Genomic DNA, 15,001 nt, shown 5'->3' on the forward strand with positions numbered 1-15,001 from the left:
TGGTTGCACATGTTTGATTTTGCTGCTTTTTCCAGTCTTATGAACCAAAAATGATAGCACAGGTATATAGATCAGACTATTCTTCTGATCATCTTCCATAGGGCCCTCTTGATGTCTCTGTTCCTCAGGCTGTAGATGAAGGGGTTCAGCATGGGGGTGACCACAGCGTACATAACTGAGGCCACCGCATCCTTCCTTGGGGAAGATGACACAGCTGAACTGAGGTACACACCAAGGCCTGTTCCATAAAATAAGCAAACAACTGACAAGTGAGAGCTGCAGGTGGAGAAAGCTTTATATTTTGAACCTGCTGATGGGATTCTCAGAATGGAAGACACAATTCTATAGTAAGAGAAAAGGATCCCTGAGAGTGGGACACCACCAAAGATGGCTCCAGTAAAGTAGATCAATATGTCATTGGTGAAGGTCTCAGAACAGGCAAGGTTGAAGAGTTGAGAAGGGTCACAAAAGAAATGAGGGATTTCCACATCTGCACAGAAGCTAAGTTGTGACACCATCAAGTAGTGCAATTGGGAGTCCAAAAGGCTGAAGAAATATGACAACAGGACCAACAAGCCACAGAGGTGGGGGCTCATGATGACCAGGTAGTGTAGGGGTTGAATAATGGCCACCAACCGGTCATAGGCCAGCACAGCCAGGAGCAGACTTTCCAAACATGCAAGAAGAGAAAAAAAGGTAACCTGAGTTAGGCAGCCTGCATAGGTGATGGATTTGCTGTGTGTCTGGAGGTTCAGCAGCATCTTGGGAACTGTGGTGGTGCTGAAACTGATGTCAGCCAAGGACAAATTGGAAAGGAAGAAGTACATCGGTGTGTGGAGGTGGGAGTCAGAGATGACAGCCAGGATCATGAGTAGGTTCCCGAGCATGGTCACCAGGTACATGGACAGGAAGAGCCCAAACAGAAGAGGCTGCACTTCTGGATCATCTGAGAGTCCCAGGAGGAGGAATTCTGAGCCACCTGTTTGATTCTGTGGTTCTATGCATATAGGACACATTTTGAAAAAGAAGAGAGCGCTAAATAAATGAAAAAAGTGTAGAGGCGTCCATATTTTGGATTCAGCAATTCACAAATAGTTGCATTTGAGGACCATATAACTACCTCACTCATTACCTTCAGCAACATGTCTGAGTTATTGACTCTTTTTAGAAGTCTTTGCTTATTGATGTCTGGGCTACTCATCTGTTTCTATATACACTTTAGAATCACTGGGTCAAGAATATTAGAGAAGAATGGACATTTGGAAATAACAAATCCATGAACAGAACAAAATGTCAGCCTTCTACTTTTGAAGGAAAAATATGGAATGAAAAATATTCTTTTATACGACAAACATTATTATATTTGAAAGACACTAAGAAGCAGTTGAAAATACTTTATCTCATCCAAATGCAGTGTAAGAAATTTCCTTAATTTGGAATATCGTCTAGAAGAGCTAAAACCAAATTAACTCTATTCTAACCTACCATAAAATGTTGATAATCAGATAGCATTTTTACATGGCAAATATCTTTAAGGGTTTTCATTTTTTGTTTCTTTGTTTGTTTGTTTTATGTCATCTGTCTTCCTTGAAGATAAGTGCTCACTCAAATGTGTGGATTTTCTGATCAAAATCCCCTCAAATAAAACTCATTTATAAATATTTGGTCTTGGTAGACTACACATTTTGAAAAATAAGTTTTTGTTAAATGCAACAAAATCATACAGCATCACTGATCCTGAAGATGATAGTATTTTACAATGCACCAATGATTAAGTAATAACTAACTTTCACGAATACTCTGTACTTACTTTACTTTTTGAGAGGTTATTTTCTATCAGTGATACATGATCCGAGAGAAACATCTGAGATTGACTTTGCACTTTACTGTTTTGGTTTGTGGTGGATGGTACTTCTTAAATATGTCTCTAATCAGAAACATTTGTAAAGGGTTGATTTCTCATCAGAACCAACCCTCCAATGAACAGTTGAAAAATTTAGGACCAAACCAGGCCTAAAACCTTAGGTTGGCTTTCTTATGCAGCTTAAGAGCTTTCCAAGTCAGTTCTTCCTGATAGGCGGACTGCATTTCTCCTAAATCAGTCCCTGAAGGCAAATCAAGTCAAAACAGAAGTATTACTTTGTCAAAATGGTTATTCCTTTGTGTGACATGCTAGATTCTTATGTATATAGCTAATCATTTCCATTTTGTAATACTACCTAAACTTTAGATTCACTATATCATAAAAAATCATTTTTGCATCAAAAAAAGTTATGTGCTTTGGGGAAAATCAAATGGGAAAAGAATAAAGGTAGCTATTACAAACACCTGGTTAGCTTGCTCATCTGTAACAGGGGTATATTAATTAAACTGATCTAATAGGATTGCTGTAAGAAATAACATTAAATTATAAATATAAAATACTTAAACATTTGTTATCAATGCTAGTTGATCATTATACTTACTTATCCATCTTTTAAAACTTGATGATTGGCTGGCCATAACCTAGAGCCAGTTAAATTAGAATTTCTACACATAAATGCTTTGGGCATATTAACACGTAGCTAGGGTAGGGCATCATTGCCAGGCTATTAATAAATGTTGTATTAATGTTATCAATTATTATCAATAGTTTTTCCCACTACCCATATTAAAATATGAATATTTCATCATATGTGCTATAGAACTCATATTTATTATTGATAAAACTTAAGGGTATTTTGTGATCCCTGCCTAATCTTTCTCTGCACTTCAGTTGTCCAAAGGCAAACACTATTTAAACCAGATTGTCATGAATTTGATGAATTCATTTTCCTTTCAATATTTTTATAATGTTAGCATTGAGCTTTGTACTCATAAGCAGTTTTCCTGAAAACTTATCTAAATGTTCTCATGTTACACATATTGTTCCCTGAGTTCTCATTTAACCACAGCATTGCGTTTCAAGTACCCTGTGAAATACATGCATCAATTTCAGCACTTTGAATGATGCTCAGTATTATCTGTGGGGTAAACTTCATTTTATTTTTCAATTTTTAATTAAGACTGGGCTAAAAAAATTCTTATGCCCCTCTCTATATCATACAAGTGAGAATTTTCTAAAGATATATTCAAAAAAGATAATTGATTGAGTTGTAAAATTAATATGTGTGCAGTTTTACTATTACTAACCGAGACACTTGCTTTCCCAATAGAAAAATCAGACAAAATCAACTACATGCTCTGATTGCCAAGGTATAAAATTACAAAGTTCCTTGCAGTCTGACTAGCAATAGTCTTCATGATAGAGCCCCAGGAAAATGCACATCTTGTACAGGGAAATTATGTTTTCATATCTCGGTTTTACAAATATGCTGAGAAATGCATTGCTATCCTTGGGAAACCCTATGATCCACAACATCCATGCAGTAAAGAGCCCTGCAAAACACAGATGAACTCACCAAATCCCAACAAAAGGAATTGGTGGTGGTGCCCTTGTTTGCAAAGAAACAATCATTGTGCTGAGTGGAGGGGACAGCGCCCTGGACTGGGAATCAGGAGGCCTGTGTCTGAGTCCCACAGCTGTCACCCACTAGATGGGAGAATAACACCCATCTCTGGCAAATGTGTGACCCCCAATTGTCTTTAAATCAGATTGGAATAGTGAGCTTATTGATGAAAGTCAATCCCAGGAACGGCTGAAGGACATTTTATTCTATTATCCGGCAGAGAAAGGTAGAAGCCTTTCATGTCCCAGGTAATTTGTTCATGGAATGAGTGGAAATCCTGAAATGTGTCTCAGTCCACACAAAAACATTTACTTCTCTTTTCTTCTCTTTTAAATATTTTGTACTTTTTAAAAAATCTCACAATTTCTCTTTATATTTAAATGTTGTAGCCCTATCCCATTTGGCTCAGTTGATAGAGCATTGGCCTGCTGACCAAAGGGTTTCAGATTCGATTCTGGTCAGGGGCATGTATTGTGGTTGCAGGCTCCTCCCCAGGCCTGAGGCCTGGTCAGGGTGCTTGCAGGAGGCAGCCAATCAATGTGTTTCTCTCACACAAATGTTTCCCTCTGTCTTTCCCACTCTCTTCCACTCTCTCTAAAAGGTCAATGGAAAAATGTCCCCAGATGAGGATTAACAAAACAAAAACAAAAACAAAATGCCTAACTGGTTTGTTGTAGTATATAGAGCTTCAGCCTGCAGTCAAGGGTACATGCCCAGGCTGCGGGTTCGATCCCAAGTAGGGGGCATGCAGGAGGCAGCTGATCAATGATTCTCTCTAATCATTGAGGTTTCTATCTCACTCTTCCTGTCCCTTCCTCTCTGAAATGAATAAAAATATATATAGTAAATACTATTATATGGAAATGGATAGGTTTCTTAGAAAATCCATGACATAAATACATACAAATACTGTTTTATTTCTGCGGACCCCAGGAGTCATTGCTAAAAGGAGGGAAATTACTGAAAAGAAAGCACTGGGCCTGTGGAACCGTGTCACCCACACTCTGTCTCTGAGACCCAAGGAAGAGTCTCTTCAGTATTTAGCAGAGACTGTTGTTGTCTCTGCCAAGCGGAGTATAGGCCCTGGGGGATCAGAAATGAATGTCACTCAGATGTTTCCCTCCAGCTATTCAGATTCTACCCTTTTAAGGACAAAAATACCTGAAACGTTCCATACTGGTGCCCTCCAGCTGTTTGTCCCAACTCTCCTGTCTGTCCTAATGATGAAAAAAAAATGCTCCTGACAGTCCCTTCTCCATCCATCGCCTCCACAGTACTCACTGGGCAGTTCTGTCCCTGCTGGAGTCTGACTAAGGAGAGGGAATCCACTGCCCCTGTCCAGCCTGGCAAGCAATGAAGGTTCAGGTTCCATCAAGACTGGCAGGACGTCAGAGTTAGTCATGGGCTCCTGATGCAGTGGATGCGAGAGGAGAAGACTCAGATGTGAAGCCCCTGGACTGAGACGGGAACCTGAAGGGCTGGAGGCACAGCTGGTTATCTATTGCTGCATGGCCCTGGGAGCTCAATGCACAGAGCTCATAATTAGTCAAATGGTTCGGCATTATCCCAATCTCTGAGGACTTGCTGTTGTTAATAGAAGATGAAAAGGGAATGTATTTTTTAAGGTTTGGCGCCTTCCTCTTCTCAGGAGAAAGCTCCCCTGTACTTCTCACTTCCAAGTTCCAGGAATTTTATAAATTTAAATAATTTTTTTCAATTGAAAAGCAGCAATGTGTGACTTGTATGTCTGCACATTCATTGAATTGAACATTCTATGGAGGGATAATTATGTTTTCTATACCAAGAATATGATATCATTTCTATTTTCTCATTTAACATTTATGCCTTAAAGAGAAACTTCCTCTTTTTTTCTATAGTCCAGCTGTGGGGTTTTGGATTTTATGTGTTGAGATGTGGTTTTTCTTTTGATATTTAGAAAGACAATCAAAGTTCAACTTTTTCTGTGGAATTATGCATATTGTTACATTAGACAACCATCTATTTTGATATACCACATTGACAATTTTCTTAAATCCTATGGGGGTTTTCACAGATGTCTGTGTTCTGCATGTAGGGCTACAGTCATCTCATCTTTTCTTTCTCTATTTTTTAAATTTAATTTATTGGGGTGATATTGATTAACAAAAACTATATAGGTTTCAGTGTACAATTCTTTTCTAAAATATATTTTTATTGCTTCAGAGAGGAAGGGAGAGGGAGAGAAAGAAACATCAATGATGAGAATTATTGGTCGGCTGCCTCCTGCACGCCTTCTTCTGGGGATTGAGCTCACAACCCAGGCATGTGACCTTGACCAGAATCCAACCTGGGACCTTTCAGTCCGCAGGCTGACGCTCTATCCACTGAGCCAAAGCAGCTAGAGCTCAGTGTACTATTCTATAATACATTATATGTATATTTTATTGTGTTCTCACAACCCCAAGTCAAGTCTCCTTCCATCAACTTTTATCCTGAAACCCTTTGCCCTCATCTACTGCACCCCAAACCCTTTTCCTTCTGGTAATCACCATTCTATTGTCTGTGTCTATGAGGGGGGTTTTATGCTTAATCCCTTCACCTTTTTCATCCAGCCCCCCAAACCCTTCCCTCTGACAGTTGTCAGTCTGTCGTCTGAATCTATGAGTCTATTTCCATTTTGTTACTTAATTTTGTTCATTAGATTCCACATATAAGTGTAATAATATGGTAGTTTTCTTTCTCTGACTGGCCTATTTCACATAGCATAATACTCTCCAGGCTAAAAAATATATAATAAAACAAGATAAGAGAAAAAAACTTAAAAAAAAATACTCTCCAGGTTCATCCATTCTGTCATAAGAGGAAAAACTTACTTTTTTTCTTAAATTCTCACCAACGGTATGTTTTTATTAACTTGAGAGAGAGAGGACAGGAAAGAGTAAGAGAGACCTTGATGTGAGACACATCAATTGGTTGCCTCCTGCACGCACCCTGACCAGGGATTGAACCCATACCCTAGGTATGTACCCTGGCTGGGAATCGAACTTGCAACCTTTTGGTGTATAGGACAATGCTCCAACTAACTCAATCACACAGCTACAGCAAATTTCCTTCTGTTTTTATGGCCTTTATTATGCTGAGTTGTGTTCCCTCTATTCCCACTTTACTGAGTTTTTATCATAAAAGGGTGCTGCATTATATCAAATGCTTTTTTCTGCACCTATTGACATGATCATGTGGTTTTTATCCTTCATTTTGTTAATGTGATGTCCCAGGTTTATTGACTTGTGACTGTTGTACTAACCTTGCATCCCTGGAATAAATTCCACTTAATTAGAGTACATAACCTTTTAATGCGTCTCTGGGTTCCATTTGCTAATATTTTGGTGAGTAATTTAACATCCATGTTCATCAGGGATATTGGCTATAATTTTCATTCATTTTACAGTCTTTATCTGGATTTGCAGTCAGGATACTGCTGGCCTCTTTAAAAGAGCTAGGGAGTCTTCTCTTTTCTTGAATTTTTTGGAATCGTTTGAGAATAGGTTTTAGTTCTTCTTTAAATAGTTGGTAAAATTCACCTGTGACATAATCCGGTCCAGGACTTTGTTTGTTGGGAGTTTTTGGTTACTGCTTCAATATTATTAGTTGCAATCTATCTATTCAAATTTTTTCCTGATTCAGTTTTGGAAAATTGTACATTTCTAGGAATGTGTTCATGTCATCCAGATTGTTTTATTTGTTGGGATATAGTAGTCCCTACTGTTTTCTTAGTATCCCTTGTATTTATGTGGAGTAAGTTGTTATGGCTCCTCTTTAATTTCTGATTTTCTGTATTTGGGTCCTCTCTTTATTTCTTGATAAGTCTGATTAAAAGTTTGTCAACCTTGTTTATCTTTACAAAAAGAAAACAGCTCTTGGTGTCATTGATCTTTTGTATTTTTTTAGACTCTATTGTATGTATTTCTGCTCTAATCTATATTGTTTCCTTTCTTTTACTCACTTTGGGCTTTGCTTTTTGTTCTTTTTCTAGTTCCAGTAAGTGTACATTTAGATTGTTTATTTCAGATATTTTGTTTCTTAAGATAGGTCTGTAATGCTATGAATTATGTCTTGAGACTGCTTTTGCTGTTTGTTTCCAGGTGTCTTTTTATTTCCTCCCTGATCTCCCCATTAAACCATTCATTGCTTAGTAACATACTATTTAGCATCCATGTCTTTCTTTGGTGTGTTTTTTTCCCTTGTGATTAATTTCTAGTTTTATACCATTATGGTCAGAGAAGATGCTTGATATGATATCAAACTTCTTAAATTTATTGAGACATCTTTTGTTTGTTTGGAGTTTTTTTGTTACTGCTTCCATTTCATTAGTTGTATTCTGTCTATTCAGATTTCTTTTCCTGATTTCATTTGGAAGATTGTACGTTTCTAGGAATGCACCAAATTTTTTCTTACCATTTGCAACAGCAAGGATGGAACTGGAGAGCATTATGCTAGGTTAAATAAGCCAGTCAGAGAAAGATAAATATCACATGATCTCACTCATTTATTGAATATAATGAACAACATAAACTGATGAACAAAACCAGATCCAGAGACAGAGAAGCACTGATCAGACCATCAAACCTCAAAGGGAAGGTAGGGGAGGGTGGAGGTATAGGGGATAGATCAACCAAAGGACTTGTATGCATGCATATAAGCCTAACCAATGGACACAGACAACAGGGGGGTGACAGCTTGAGTTGGGGGGTTAGGGAGTAATGGGAGGATAAGTACATATATGTAATACCTTAATCAATAAAGACATTTAAAAAATTTTTAAACATTTATATGCAGTAAAGGCCTATATAAAAAATAAATCTTTATTGTTGAAAGTATTGCATATGTCCCTTTTTCCCTCATTGCACACTCCCGCGCCCCCAAGCCTTCACCACCCTATTGTCTGTGTCTATGGGTTATGCATAGATGCGTATGAGTTCATTCGTTGACATCTTCCCCTGCTTTTCCATGCCACCCCCATTCACTCTCCCCTGCCTTCTCTCTGAGGCTTGACAATCCAACTGCACTCAGTCATGTATACATCCAGATAGTCTCCTAAGGCTAGCTGCTAGCTCAGGGTAGGCAAGTGATATGAACAATCCAAGGACAAGGGAGAGGGTTAGGGTTTCTGATTCCACAATCCAGCTCTTGGGTCCACTGGCAGTTACATCGTCTTGACGAACTCCTCCAACAGACCCGGTCACCAGTGTTCATATATCGCCAAGGGGATTCCAATAAAATCCACACCTGAAAACCAGTGAACTTCATCATCAGAAATTACCTCAGTAAATATATTTGACAGATGCAAATTTTGTATGGAAAATACTCTAAAACTATGGGGAAAGAAGTAAAGTTTAAGTATATACTAAGAAAATTGTCCATTTCACCTGGATATCAGAATCAATGAGGAGACCCTCTCATTCAATTATTATGATGTATAAAGGATCCCAGGATACTCTGCCAATTCAATTAAAGACAAATCAAAAGATGTAAAGTTCATATGTGATGCATGGAGAGGAATGAAAACTATGAGACAAATAAAGAATGTGACCAAGGAAAGAGTACATGGTCTACCTGTTTGGTTTTGTTGGTTTTACCAATCATATTCCAAAAGGGATTGCAGAGATATTCACATTAGATTGTTCTGCTGTAGAGCCTCCATAGGGCACTCTTAATGTCCCTGTTCCTCAGACTGTAAATGAAAGGGTTCAGCATGGGGGTAACTACAGTGTACATGACTGAGGCCACCACGTCCTTCCTGGGGGAAGGCAACAGTGCTGATCCCAGGTAACCTCCAATAGCTGTTCCATAAAATAAGCAAACAACTGACAGGTGAGAAACACAGGTGGATAAGGCTTTATACTTCCCACCTATCGATGGAACTCTCAGAATGGAGGAAACAATCTTATAGTAAGAGCCAACGATCCCTGCGAGTGGAACACCACCAAAGATGGCGCCAACAAAATACATGACTATGTTATTGGTGATGGTGTCAGAACAGGCAAGATGAAGGAGCTGAGAAGGATCACAGAAGAAATTAGAAATGTTTACATCCTTGAAGCAGGTAAACTGTAATACAACCAAATTGTGCAGCTGGGAGTCCAAAAGGCTGATGAAAAATGACATCAAAACTAAGAAGCAGCAGAGGCGTGGGTTCATGGTGGCTGAGTAGTGCAGAGGGTGACAGATGGCCACAAACCGGTCATAGGCCATCACAGTCAGAAGCATGTCATCCATACATGCAAAAAGGATAAAAAAAGACAGTTGTATCAGGCAGCCCCCATAGGAGATGACTCTGCTGTGAGTCAGGATGCCCACAGCCATCTTTGGAACAGTGGTAGAAATGAACCCGATGTCCGCCAAGGACAGGTTGCAGAGGAAGAAGTACATGGGGGTGTGGAGGTGGGAGTCAGAGCTGACAGTCAGGATGAGGAGCATGTTCCCCAACACGGCAACCAGGTACATGGACAGGAAGAGCCCCAAGACCAGAGCTGCAGTTCCAGGTCATCTGAGAGACCCAGGAGGAAGAATTCTGAGACACGTGTTAGATTCTTTAGTTCCATGGGGCTGAGACACCTCCTGAAAAAGGAAAGATGCTTAGAGTAATGAAACAACTACACAGGCAACCAGGGCTGAGTCTATATTTTCAATTCAGTCAAATCAAAGTAAAGCATTTAAACTTAAGGAGAGGTGGCAAAATCAGTACCTCAGAGGAATTTTTCCTCATTGATTTCTTGGGTATTTACCTGTTTCTATATATACCTACTTTAGAGACACTAATGTTAATAGAGTTAATAAAGTCATGAACACAGTAAATATTAATTTCCTCCTGAAGGAAATATATGGAATAAGAAATATCTTTCTCCCTTAAAAGAAATCACTCCAGCCCTGGGCGGTAGTTCAGTTATGATACACCATGGTTGTAGGTTCAATCCCTAGTCAGGACATATACAAGAGTCAACCAATGAATGCATAAATAACTAGAACAACAAATTGATGTTTTGCTCTCTCCCTTCTTCTCTCTCTAAAATCAATCAATAACATTTTATTTAAATCACTCTAGTTCAAAGACACTGGGAAGCAAATATACTTTAATTTACCCAAATACTATGCCAAAAAAGTCTTTAATTTGGAATATTTATACATGTTTATATCATTACCGGTATTCTAAATTAAAGTCAAATGTAATTAATCAGTTAGAATTTTTATATGACAGTTATCATCCTGGATTTTGATTATCATTTGGTTTTCCCCAATATCCATCCTCAATGGAAATAAGTGCTGTCTCAAATATGTGTTTTCTTTTCAATATATTTTTATTGACTGCAAGAGAGGAAGGGAGAGAGAGAGAGATAGAAACATCAATGATGACAGAGAATCATTGATTGGCTGCCTCCTGCACACCCCATACTGGGGATGGAGGTGGATTGAGCGCACAACCCAGGCATGTGCCCTTGGTCAGAATCAAACCTGGGACCCTTTAGTCCGCAGGCTGATGCTCTATCCACTGAGCCATACCGGCTAGGGCTGTGTTTTCTTTTAAAAGTCTTTTCATAGTTATTATACCAGTCTACATTCCCACCAGCAGTGCATGAGGGTTTCCTTTTTTCCACAACCTCTCCAAGACTTGTGATTACTTGTCCTGCTGACAATGGGCACTCTAACAGGTGTAAGGTGGTATCTCATTGTACAGTGGTAGCTTGACTTATGAGTTTAATTCGTTCCCGAGACCGAACTCGTTAAGGAGCTCGTTAACTAAAATTACTCTGTCAACTCAATGCAAAAAATCGGCCCAGAGACAGCTGGTATCTCAAAAAACTCTTAGTCAGGACACTCGTAAGTCAAGGCCCCACTGTAGTTTTAATGTGTATTTCCTTAACTGCTAGTGGGGTTGAACATCTTTTCATATATCTATTGGCTGTTTGTATGCCTTCTTGGGAGAGGCGAATTTTCAGGCCCTCTGCCCACTTTTTGATTGGGTTGTTTATTTGGCGTTGAGCTTCATGAATTTTTTATACATTTTGGAAATTAAACCTTTGTTGGAGCTACTTTTTGCAAATATCATCTCCCATCTGGCTGGCTATTTGTTTTGTTGTCAGTTTCTTTTGCTGTGCAGAAGCTTTTTAGTTTGATATAGTCCCATTCATTTATTTTTGCCTTTACTTCCCTGCCTTTGGGGTCAAGTTTATAAAATGTCCTCTATGGCCAAGGCCCATAGGTTTGGTACCTATTTTATCTTCTATGTGATTATTGTTTAGGGTCTTATATTAAGTCTTTGCTCCATTTTAAATTCATTTTTGTACATGGGGACAAACTGTAATCCAGTTTCATTCATTTTCATGTGGCTTTTCAGTTTTCCCAGCAATATTTATTGAAGAAACTATCTTTATTGCATCATGTGTTTCCAGCTCCTTTGTCAAAAATTATCTGTCCAGCCCTGGCCGGTTTGGCTCACTGGATAGAGCGTCAGCCTGGGGACTGAAGAGTCCCAGGTTCGATTCCGGTCAAGGGCACGTACCTTGGTTGCAGGCACATCCCTGGTAGGGGGGGTGCAGGAGGCAGCTGATTGGTGCTTCTCTCTCATCGATGTTTCTAACTCTCTATCCCTCTCCCTTCCTCTCTGTGAAAAATCAATAAAATATATTTTTTTAAAAAATTATCTGTCCATATATATACTGATATATCCACTATGGAATCCAGTATGGCCAGTCCTCAAAAAATTAAGAATAGAGCTACCATACGACCAGCAATCCCTCTCCTGAGTATATAACTAAAAACTCAAAATCATGTATTCGCAAAGATATATGCACCTCTATGTTCCTTGCAGCATTATTCACCATGGCCAAAACATGGAAACAACCAGTATCTATGATAGAGGACTGGATAAATAGAAGATGTGGTATATATACACAATACAACACTACTCAGCCATAAGAGAGAATGAAAGAATGCCATCTGCAACAACATGGAAGGACCTTGAGAACATCATGCTAAGTAAAATAAGTAAGAAAAAGCTAAGAGCTATATGATTTCACTCATATGTAAGATATAAAAATGAAACTTGTGAACACAAACAGCAGTATGGTGATTGCCAGAGAGAAGGGGTTAGGGGAAGAAGGGAGTTCTAATATGTGGTAACAGGAGAAGGTTTTACTTTGGGTGGTGGGCACACAATGCAATATACAGATCTTATAACATAGAAACCCACACCTGAAACCTATATGTTCATGTTGACCAATGTCACCCCAATGATTTTAATAAATAAATATTTTTTTAAAAGATGCAACAAAGTATTTTCAAATATTAATTCTACCCCTAGGCTTTTCAGGCAGGTTATTTATATCACATTATATAATCTCAGGGAATCTTTGTGTTTGAAACTGCTCTTTGCTTTGCTTATCTTCATAATGTAGTGGCTAGGTTAAAGTGTTTAAACATGCTTCTAATTTTAAAATTTTTGAAGCATTCTTTTCTCATCAAATCAACCATCTTATTTACAGTTGGGGTTTCACACCCAAAGGGAGTCCCAAAGCTATGTCTAAAACTCAGTCTTTTTTTTTTAAAATATATTTTATTGATTTTTTACAGAGAGGAAGGGAGAGAGATAGAGAGTTAGAAACATCGATGAGAGAGAAACATCGATCAGCTGCCTCCTGCACACTCCCTACTGGGGATGTGCCCGCAACCCAGGTACATGCCCTTGACTGGAATCGAACCCGGGACCTTTCAGTCCACAGGCCGATGCTCTATCCACTGAGCCAAACCGGTTTCGGCGAGTCTTTTTAAGTCTAGTTGAGAATTGTTTATGTCAATCCTTCCTACTAACAGGAATTACAGTTCTCTTTAAACCAGCTCCCTGAAGACAACTTGTAACTCCCTTTCCTTTGGCAGGTAGCAATATGATTCGAATGTACAGCCAAAATTGAGAATCATTGCGATAGAATATTACCAGGCACTTAACAAATGTTTCATTCATGTTATCTATTATTATCATTGTACCCACTCACCATATTTAAAAAGTGACCACTGAGTAATATTTGCTTCAGAACTTATATTTTATAGAGATTTGAAATATTACCAGTAACATTTCAGTTTTGTTTCTATCCCATTCCCCTGCATACCTGTCCCACTAGTCAACCATTGTCAGTGAATTTGGTGGGTATATTTTCTTGCCAATGCTTCCATAGCATTAGGATTGATTTTGTACTCATAAACAGTCTTCCTGAAAATTTAGTTGTAAAGTATCATACTACACATGTTATCCCTGAAATGTTCTCATTAAAACTTCATGGTGTTTTTTTTTAAAAAAAAAAAAAAAACAACTTCATATTTTAAATCTTTCTGTGAAGTACATGCATCTAGTTTAAACCTTTTAGCTAATGAATATTATTGCCAGAGGAATAGACTCCATTTTATTTTTAATTCATTATAATGACAATCCTATGCAAATTGTTTTACCTGTCCAAATCACACAAGTGAGAATATCTATAAGATAGATATGTGTGAAGTATAATTGTCTGCTTTGTAAAAATCAGTGCACATTGAATTTTACTATTAGTTGCCTAATTTTTTCTCCAATTAAAAAAAATCGAATACAATCAATTACCTGCTCTTATTGTCGAGATATAGATCCAGGATGTCCCCAAAGTCTGTCTAGTAATAGTCATCTCATGATAGATCCCATGAAATTCTCAACTTGTAGAGGAAATAATGCTTGCATATCTTAAACTTCCTAAGTGAGATGGAAAAAACATTACTATTTATAAAATATCCTATAGGCCACAATATATATTCCAGAAGGACCCCTATGAATCATTTTGTCCATCCCCTGATTCGTAGATGACCTCACTGAGTCCCAATAGGAGAAATCAATTATTTTGCCTCGGTTTCCTCATCTTAGACCAGCGGTTCTCAACCGGTGGGTCGATACCCCTTGGGGGGTCGAACGACCCTTTCACAGGGGTCGCCTAAGACCATCAGAAAACATATATGTAATTACATATTGTTTTTGTGATTAATCACTATGCTTTAATTATGTTCAATTTGTAACAATGAAAATACATCCTGCATATCAGATATTTACATTATGATTCATAACAGTAGCAAAATTACAGTTATGAAGTAGCAATGAAAATAATTTTATGGTTGGGGGTCACCACAATATGAGGAACTGTATTAAAGGGTCGTGGCATTAGGAAGGTTGAGAACCACTGTCTTAGACAAAACAAACATGAGAAAAAATATATTTGTTCAGGTCTAGTGGATGGGAGAGTCCTGGGACAAGAGTCAGGAGATGAAAGTTTGAGTCCCACATCTCTCACACAGTAAAGTTAGAGTGTGTGCAGATATCTCAACCTCTCTCTGATGGCATTTTTTACCTACAAATGGGGAGACTAATACCCCCAGAAGTTTGGCAATTAATATATTCAGCTATTGCATTTTAATCAGAATTCAATTATTCTTGCAGTAGCAGGTTATTGTTAAATTTAATCTCA

General features: G+C 38.3%; 2 protein-coding genes across 2 annotated transcripts; both read right to left on the reverse strand.

The window, feature by feature from the left end:
* Positions 1 to 71: 71 nt before the first annotated feature.
* On the reverse strand, positions 72 to 1,085 carry LOC106699476 (olfactory receptor 18-like; the record flags this gene model as incomplete). The annotated part of the gene is made up of 1 exon (XM_023743807.1): positions 72 to 1,085. A coding segment is annotated over one exon (1,014 nt), but the record flags the coding sequence as incomplete, so codon positions are not given.
* An 8,040-nt stretch (positions 1,086 to 9,125) lies between these two features.
* Positions 9,126 to 14,223, reverse strand: LOC102419141 (olfactory receptor 7E24-like). The gene is given in 3 exon segments (XM_014467788.2): positions 9,126 to 9,997; positions 10,000 to 10,085; positions 14,113 to 14,223. Coding segments are annotated over 2 exon segments (927 nt in total). The 5' UTR covers positions 10,070 to 10,085; positions 14,113 to 14,223; the 3' UTR covers positions 9,126 to 9,140.
* Between the last annotated feature and the right edge of the window lie 778 nt (positions 14,224 to 15,001).

Source organism: Myotis lucifugus, unplaced genomic scaffold (genome assembly GCF_000147115.1).
Source record: "Myotis lucifugus unplaced genomic scaffold, Myoluc2.0 scaffold_414, whole genome shotgun sequence".
NCBI lineage: Eukaryota > Metazoa > Chordata > Mammalia > Chiroptera > Vespertilionidae > Myotis > Myotis lucifugus.